We start from the raw sequence: 9,066 nt of genomic DNA, 5'->3' as shown, positions 1-9,066 counted from the left end.
TATTTTTAAAAATGTTAACATATACTACATACTTAGTTTTTTTCTTATAAGTTTATATCAAATAGGGCAGTTTCTAATTCTTAATTTTATGAATTTTGATTTTATAATTGAATATAATCTGAATCTTCTATTAAAGAAACGGAATCTTTTTTATTATTTATAAATGTAAAATTTTACTATTCTTTCCTTTGTTCTAAATTTTATAAATCTTTACTTTTTTAAATATATTATTATTCATTTGTATTTTTTGAAAAATTATCGTCTTTTTATGATTAAAAATCTTTATTATTTTATTAAAAATAAAAATCATTTGCTGAATTTTCATTTATTTTTATTTTTTTTTAATTTTCATTTTTTTTTTTTGATTTTGACTATTTTCTTATTAATTTTCATTATATTTTAATAAATTTTCATTATTTTTTAAATTTTCATTATTTTTTAAATTATCATTTTTTTTTAATAAATTTTCATTATTTTTTTAAGTAATCAAATTTAATTCAATTTTTTATAATTTATATTCATTCTTTTAAAAATCTTAAAGCGAATAAAATTATTTTTTTATAAATATTAATCATTAAATTAAGTTTTTTTTTCAAACTAATTATTTTAAGTATCTCCATTAAAACGATTAAAATAAGGACTTTTTTCTTATTATATATTTTCTTAGTTATTATATTCTTAAAATATATCAGAATCTCCCTATAGAAAATTTTACAAATTATCGATTTATTTTTCGATTTAAAAAATTTCATTATATAATTTATTAATTTAATCATTTTATACATAATCTGTCGCCCCTTTATTTAAAAAGTCAAATATTTCTAATAAATCAGGATATTTTTAAATTGCTTTTTCATAATCATCCAAATAAACTTTTCCAATTTATTTCAAATCCATAACATTAAATATATGATCTATTAAATATTAAATTTTTTTTAATTTAATTATGTCTAAGTTAATGCAGCCCAAGATCGAACAATGCTATTAATCATTGAAGAAAGATCTTCCTTAATAAAAAATCCTTTTTATTAAACGTCAATAAGTTTAAACGAAATTTTAATTTATTCAGATTCTTCACCATTAATAATAATGTCATAATACTAAAGAAATTTTGAGAAAGTAATCTATAAAAATAAAAAAAATATATAAAATATTAAAAATATATATATATAAATATATATATAAATATAAATATATATATGTATTTATATTTTTATATATTTATTACTATTCCTGTTTATCCTGCTATAACATTAAATATTCTATCACTTGAAAATTATACATAATCTAATCCTAATATTCCTATTGAATCTCTAAATTTTTCTCTATCTAAAATTCCTGTTTAATTTGTCATTTACATAAATCTTTTTTTTTTATTGTATTTTTGTATTAATAACAAGCATTTTTTTTTAAAATACTCATATAAATTTCTTTGTTTTTTTTGTAATTATTTACTGTTGTTTTAATTAATATACTTCTTATTAGCTAAATCGGATATCTTATGATAATTTCTAAATATCAAAAATTGATTAAGATCTTTTTTTTTATATATTAAACTACAACATCCAATTTTCATCTTTTTAATCACTATTTATATTACAAATTATAATTAATAAATTAATATTTAATAATAAAAATTTAATATAATTAAATAAATAATTTCAATATAAAAATTAAAATTAAAAAATTAATAAAAAAAAAAATATTTATTGAGAAATATTTAAAACGAAAATTTAAAATAAAATAAAATATTAAAAAAAATGAATTATTATTAAATTTAAAATATAATAAATTTAAAAAAATAAAATAAATTTTATATTTTTATAAAAAATAATTATACAATATAAATAATAATTTTTTTTAAAATTTAAATTATGTCATTCAAAAATATATAAAAGAAAATACTAAATTAAAATCTTTATATAAAAAATTTAAAAATATAAGAAATTAAATACATAAATAATTATGTAAAATATATATATATATATATATATATATATTTTTATAATTTATTATAAATAATATATATTTATACATTTAAAAATTTTATATTTTTTTTATTTTTTACAAAAAAGAATGTTCATTCAATTTTTAAATAAAATATATATATATATAAAAAATTTAATTAATGAATATTTATTTTATATTTTATAATATATTTTTTTATAAAATTGCAATTAATTATTTAATGAATATATAATTTACATATTATAAAAAAAAAATATAATAAAAGAAATAAAGCTTATTAATAATATATATATATAATTTATTAATTAAATTTCAATATATAATATAAAAATTATATATATTTATTTTCTTTAAATATTCTTAAATATTTTATTTTTTTCAATGTTTAATTTTTTTTATTATTTATTCTTCTCCAGAATTTAAAATTTATTCAATTTTTTTATTATTATTATTATTATTTTTTTAATCATCTTAATTACCATTATTTTCTTTTTCATATTTTTTATCGTTTAAGTCATATTCTTATCTATTAAAATTATTTACATGAGAATTTATTTAATTATCAAAATTTTAATTCTTTTTATTATAAAAAAACGACAAAGACTCAATATCATTTTTTTCTTCTATTTTATAATTTTATATATTATTATCTTCATCCTTATCTATATCATCTTAACTATTATACTACCACATATTCTTAATTTTACTATCAAAATTATTATTATAACCCTAATATTCATCAAAACTATTAGACACATTAAGCTTCTCATTATTAAAATTTTAACAAATTTATTTAAATATATAATTTTTCTAACTTTTTTCAATCAATTCTTTTTCGTATTTTTTAATCTAAAAAATATAAAAAAAATAATAAATAAAATTAAAATAAAATATTAAATATATAAATATAAATTAAAATAAATACTTATATATATATATATTTATATTTATAAAATATATATTTTTATAATATATTTAAATATTTTACCATATATTTATAAAGAAATTTATATTCTTAAGCATTACTAATGAGAGTATAATTTAGAAATTCCATAAATGTAGAATTTATAAGATTTTATTTTTTTTGATTATTTTTATAAATATTCCAAATGTTATCAATAATTTATTCTTCTATAAAATAACTAATTAAAAACTAATCATTAATAAGTAAATTCTTAACAAGTTTTATTAAAGAAGCTTAAATAACTTTTGATTTAACATTCATATTATTAAAAAATTCTATAATAATTTTATTTTCAATTAAAAAATTTCTAAAAATACAAGGATTTAATCTATCAAAAATACAAATAACCTCTAAAAACTACACCACAAAGCTAATAAATACACTATCAATATCTTTCGTTTCTTTATATTTCCCCAAACACGGCAAAATAAATTCATTAACGGTTTATTCCATTATATTTTCCATTAAAAAATCTCCATTATTTTCGTTCTACTTTGCATATTCACAGATTAACCTAAAGATTTCTATAATTTAAATTTAAACTCCTATATCTTAACTCAAAAATAAATCAGTAATTTACTTAAAAAATGCAATACTTTCTAAATTCCTTTCTTTTTTTTTATTCCCATATAATAAAATTATCAAAGCGCATTTATTTTCTTAAGCCATCATAGTTAAAGCTTCCATTAATTATATACATTATTTAGTTTTTTTCATATAATCTATATTTGGATCTTAGTATATTATATTTAAAGCCTTAAAATATAAATTAGTGAATAAGTTATTATTTAAAGAATCTATTATTTCAGGTTTTTTTAATTACTAATTTTTTTTTAAATATATTTTTTTTTGTATCTTTTTACTAAATTTGGATTGTTTAATATTTGTACAATTTCACTAGTAAATTATATAGAGTCATTTAAATTATTAAAAAACTTATCACTGAATTCTTTTATAAATTCATTTTATTTAATATATTCTAATATATCAATATTATTTCTAAATATAATCTTTTTAAAAAATTTTTGTATTTTATATATAAATAATATAATTAAATATATAAAATAATTTTTTTATATTAAAAAAAAAAAAATTAATATTAATAATTACTTACTTAATTAAATATTTTATTAATTTATTCTTCTACAGTAGCATTTATAATATAATCTTTCAAATATTATAATCTATAATTTATATGTATTTTTTCTAGAATATCTTGATTTTATATTGGAATTATTTCTTTATATCTATTTTCTTTTTGCCATTAAATTCTATAATTTTATTTTTCTTTATTAACATTTTCATCTTTTTTTTTTTTTTTTTTTTTTAAAAAAAAAAAAAAAAAAAAAATATTTAAAACTTTTATTTATATTTTTTGAAATTTTTTTTTTTTATATTCCGTAAAAAAAATATTATTTTTATATTTTTTTACGGGTTTTAATTTATTATAAATACATTCCAAAGCACCAAGGCAGTTATAAAAAATGATTTCTTTCATTAAATAAACAATTAATTTTATTCATTTGAAAATACTATATATATTATAAAATAGATATATATATATATATATATATTTATATATTAAATAATAAAATACATATTTTTCTAACAATCTAATATATTAAATTAAGCTTTTCATAATCTTCCAAATCTTCTAACTCTTCGAAAATTTCAAATAATTTGTTTATATATTCTGGCTTTTTAAAATTAAAAAAAATACATATATATATATATATATATATATTATATATATATATATATATTTATATATATATAAACTTTATTCATAATAGCAGTAACATAGAAATCGAAATCACTATCAAACTATTATATTAAATATAATGCATTAAAGAAAAAAAAAAATATTTTACACTTTATAATATTTCTTATAAGCTTTAATGTGAAGGCATTTCCGGTTCTATATTTCCATAATTTCTATCATTATAAGAACTTCCTTCATTTATATTTACTCCGTTATTTTTTTTAATATATTCCCTAAAATAAAAAATAAAAAAATACATCTATAATAATTTTTTGTTTATTTTTTAAAAAAAAATAAAAAATAAAATAAACCAAAATTCATTTGTTTATTATGAATCAGTAAAACTTATTGCAAATTCAAAGGATGTTACTTTTTCTCTACAAATTACTATTGTATCTTTTATTTAATTATTTTATATTTAAGTCACAAATTATATTTTACCATTTTGCCTTTCATAATAGTTTTCTGGATTAAAACGAAATTAAATTATTAATTTTTCTTCAAGATTTCTGACTAATTTACTTATTTCCTATTAATCAAGTTCTGTAGTTTCGACTAATTCGTCTGTTTTATTAGCATATACGGCTATAAATTCTTCTTATTCTTCAGTTTAATCATTAAATTATGTTATATGGTACATGTTTCCTACTCCTAAATCAACCCAGGATTCTTTTTTTTTTATAATATTTTTTTATATATATTTTTTTAAATTAAAAAAACCTTATTTATTCAAAAAGTAGATTTTAACTTTTGTATTTTTATGTCCTAATAATTTTTATTATTAATTTAAATGATGTGAATGGGCTCTCATTTTTTTTTTTATAAAAAATTTTTATATAAATTTAATATTTTTATTTTCTATTTTTTATTTTTTATTTTTTCAAAAAAAAATTTTTTTTTTTTTTTTTTTTTTTTTTGTAGTTTATTTTTATTTATTTTTATTTATTTTTTTAAATTAAATTAAAATATATAAATTATAATTTTTCAATATAATTTTCCCCCTTTTATTCAAAATAAAAAATTTATATAATTTTGTGTCTATATAAAATATCATTTAATAACAACTTTATTTATTAAAAAAAACAAATTTTTATTTTTTCAATAAACCATTCTAAAAACACATTTTTTTTTATTAAATAAAATATATATGTTATAAACCAAATAAATACAAAAAATTAACTTTAAATTAAAAATAAATATTTATATCTTAAACTTATGTAAAATTTTTTATTGTTTTTAGATATATTTATAAAATATTATTTTAAAAATAATTATATATATATACCAAAATTAAGCAATTTATTAATTATAACATATATTTTTTATTTTTTTAATCAAAAAGTTAATATATATTTTGAAATAATTTCATTTACATATATTAGATAATATAAATATTACTATTGTTATTAATATTATTATATGAATTAAACATTTTTATAAAATATTATAATCTTTTTTGGATATAACTTAAAATAGATAATTTTTATATTATTTTATTTTAATTTTTTTATTTTATATTATTATTTATTTTATTTCATTTTTTTTATATCCTTTTGTTTTATTAATATTATTTTATAAAAGTTGTCTATAAAATTGATTTGATATTATTTAATTTTTTTTAATTAACTTTATTTTATATATATTTAATTATGTTTTATTATAAATTATTTATTTTTTATATTCATTTTTTTTATATATATTTATTTTAATTTATTATTTTAAATAATATCTTTATATTATCTTATAATAAAATATTTAATAGCTATTTTACCAAATAAATTATAAATTGAAAATAAAAGTAAAATAAAATAAAATTTTTTAATAAACATTAAAAAAAAACATATATATTAATATTTTTTTTTAAAAAAAAAGAAAAAATAAAATAATTCATTAATAATAGGTATATAATAATAATAATTAAAATAAAATAATAATAATAATAATAATAATATAAATAATAATTATAATAATAATAATAATTTTATATTTCTATAAATTCATTATATATAACTATAAATATTATATTTAATAACATTATTTATATAAATGAGTGGGATATAAATAGTAAAAAAGTTAATGGTTATATGGTCTATAATTGCAATTTTTTATTCATTAATTTTATATTTAGTATTATATAAATAAATCTACAATTATATAAATAAATTAAAAAAAATAGAAAGAATGGAAATTTAAATTTGAAGGAAAAATAGATGAATTCTGTACCGATGCATCAATAATAAAAAAAATTAACAATTAAATATATCCAAAATTAAATTAATTATCAGTATAAATATATATTTAATAATATTAAAAATAATAATAAAAAATAAAGCATACAAAATTTTTCCGGACATTTAAAGTTAATATAGAATCTGAATGTAAATTTTTCACAATAGAAGGTCATTGTAAAAGCCAAGGCTGTGCTGTATGTTAATGTGATGATAATAACGTAAAAAATAAAAAACTATATAAATATATAAAAATATATTAATATATATATTTATATTTATATATATATATATATATAATATAAATATATACAATTATTTTTACATTTATATATTTTTAATAAAAATATCTAATCTTATTTATTTAAAATTAATAATAATAATTTTATATATATAGATTCCTATTCCTTGGAAAAAAACAGATTTAGTACATACTGAAAATTATCATAATTCCAACATAATAGAAAAAGATACAAATGAAGACGAATACTTTTGGAGAGTAGAAGAATTTGAAAAAGATGAAGGAACATATGTAGATTTGAAAACAAATGTAGAGGCCTATACTGGTTATTAAGGTTAGAAAATATGGAAGCTAATATATGAGGAAAACTGTTTTAAAGGTGAGGAAAAAGATATGTGTAAAGAAGAAAGGACCCTAAATAGAATTTTAAGTGGTTTACATGCTAGTGTGAGTACCTAATTATGTGAATTATACCTTAACGATTTCGAATAGAAGAATAAAAATTATGTACCTAATTGGCCCCTTTATTTTTAGAAAGTCGGAGATTATCATGAAAGGATTTAAAACTTACTTTTTTATTATACTGTGCTTTTAAGGGCGATAAATAGGGCTGATAAAGTTTTGAGAAATTATGATTATAATACAGGAGATTTTGTTGAAGATTTTAATGTAAAAACCATTATTAATGATATTTTAGATATAACGACTTTATAATGTGATCATCCTTTTTAAGAAAAGGACTTTTTTACTTCTATAAGAGGAGTAACTTATTAGAAAATATATATATATATATAAATATACATTAGAAATAAGCAAAAATATATTATCAAAATTACATTCATAATATTACAAGGATTATGGATTGTGTAGAATGTGGAAAATGCAAAGTTTTTGGAAAAATGTAAGTTTACGGTATTGGTGTGGCTTTAAAAATTCTTTTTTCGGGTGATTCTACTGTTTAAATATAAAATTTAAGGAGAAATGAAATTATTGTACATATATATTAATTATTATTATAATTTATTATTTTATTTTTTTACAAAAAAATAAAGACATTAGTAAATGCATTTGTAAAATGTGCTAGTAGTGTAGAAATAATTGAAAATATGTTTTTCAGAAAATATAATTTTTATAAATCTTTAGGTTTAGCTATTTTTAGTTCGGTAATGACTTTTTTATTGTTTTTGATTTTCGCCTTTTATTTCAAGGATAATTATTTGAATAAAAAAATAAAGAAAATGTTTAGAAATTTCCCTACTAATATTCCAGACCCTAATAAAAAAAGAGATGAATTATTATAAAAATAATAATAAAAAGCTAGAGAATAGATATTTCAATCTGAAAGTGAACAAAAGCTTAAAAAAGATTGAAAAAAAAAAAAAAAATTATTTTTATAAAAAAATATATTATTTTTATGTTTTTATTAATATATATATAAATAATATATATATATATTTATATAATTTTCTATTTATTTAAAATAATAAATCATTTAGTTTTATTTTACAATTAGTCTTATTTTGTAATTAAATATGCTCTTAAGCCATCTAAATCAAATTTTGGTAGATTATAGCTTTTATGAGGTTAATTATGTTCTTTAATATTAGCTCCATTAATAATAAGTTTTTAAACAATTTAGTTTTAAACTAATAAAATCTATTCTTCATTTTTAATTTTTAAAACCTTTAAAGCCACAAATAAAGGACATCTATGTTCAAATTTATTACTACAAGTGCATCTTAGACTAACTCCTAATTAAATAAATATATCTAATAGCCTATCTGCTTTTTTATAACTTATTTCTCTATGACCTTTTTATAATCTTGCCTAACAAATAATATTCACTAGCATACTTGCTGTAGTCCTGTATACTTTTTCTTCTATTTCATAACAACGGTCTATT

At 14.5% G+C, this 9,066-nt stretch overlaps 2 protein-coding genes across 2 annotated transcripts, besides 30 other annotated features; one reads left to right on the top strand and one right to left on the bottom strand. All coding sequences in view use genetic code 6, as the record gives it.

Moving 5' to 3' along the window:
• Positions 1–334: 334 nt before the first annotated feature.
• Positions 335–482: a microsatellite.
• Positions 385–479: a microsatellite.
• Positions 483–569: 87 nt separating the features above from the next.
• On the bottom strand, positions 570–6,126 carry IMG5_033330 (phosphatidylinositol-4-phosphate 5-kinase family protein, putative; the record flags this gene model as incomplete). Its single annotated transcript, XM_004039057.1, has 10 exons — positions 570–1,124; positions 1,229–1,338; positions 2,784–2,817; positions 3,823–3,942; positions 4,365–4,423; positions 4,530–4,629; positions 4,712–4,756; positions 4,804–4,927; positions 5,006–5,363; positions 6,093–6,126. The coding sequence occupies 10 exons, from the start codon at positions 6,124–6,126 to the stop codon at positions 888–890; spliced, it is 1,221 nt and encodes a 406-aa protein (XP_004039105.1). The 3' UTR covers positions 570–887.
• Positions 644–681: a microsatellite.
• Positions 1,126–1,198: a microsatellite.
• Positions 1,138–1,201: a microsatellite.
• Positions 1,142–1,201: a microsatellite.
• Positions 1,160–1,221: a microsatellite.
• Positions 1,601–1,694: a microsatellite.
• Positions 1,605–1,675: a microsatellite.
• Positions 1,729–1,762: a microsatellite.
• Positions 1,973–2,034: a microsatellite.
• Positions 2,814–2,861: a microsatellite.
• Positions 2,820–2,862: a microsatellite.
• Positions 2,821–2,888: a microsatellite.
• Positions 2,839–2,909: a microsatellite.
• Positions 3,743–3,783: a microsatellite.
• Positions 4,466–4,514: a microsatellite.
• Positions 4,653–4,708: a microsatellite.
• Positions 5,366–5,401: a microsatellite.
• Positions 5,368–5,402: a microsatellite.
• Positions 5,543–5,575: a microsatellite.
• Positions 5,585–5,644: a microsatellite.
• Positions 5,586–5,611: a microsatellite.
• Positions 6,127–6,175: 49 nt separating the features above from the next.
• Positions 6,176–6,241: a microsatellite.
• Positions 6,242–6,295: 54 nt separating this feature from the next.
• Positions 6,296–6,375: a microsatellite.
• Positions 6,358–6,413: a microsatellite.
• Positions 6,414–6,598: 185 nt separating this feature from the next.
• Positions 6,599–6,674: a microsatellite.
• Position 6,675: 1 nt separating this feature from the next.
• Positions 6,676–6,722: a microsatellite.
• Positions 6,723–6,740: 18 nt separating this feature from the next.
• Positions 6,741–8,376, top strand: IMG5_033320 (hypothetical protein; the record flags this gene model as incomplete). Its single annotated transcript, XM_004039056.1, has 5 exons — positions 6,741–6,758; positions 7,027–7,143; positions 7,320–7,925; positions 7,970–8,155; positions 8,216–8,376. Coding segments are annotated over 5 exons (1,088 nt in total), but the record flags the coding sequence as incomplete, so codon positions are not given.
• Positions 7,160–7,234: a microsatellite.
• A 161-nt stretch (positions 8,377–8,537) lies between the features above and the next one.
• Positions 8,538–8,579: a microsatellite.
• Positions 8,580–9,066: the final 487 nt, after the last annotated feature.

This window comes from Ichthyophthirius multifiliis, assembly GCF_000220395.1.
Source record: "Ichthyophthirius multifiliis unplaced genomic scaffold scaff_1120509249799, whole genome shotgun sequence".
Taxonomy (NCBI): domain Eukaryota; phylum Ciliophora; class Oligohymenophorea; order Hymenostomatida; genus Ichthyophthirius; species Ichthyophthirius multifiliis.
Note: the sequence above shows the minus strand (reverse complement) of the source record. Positions and strands in the feature narration are given on the sequence as shown.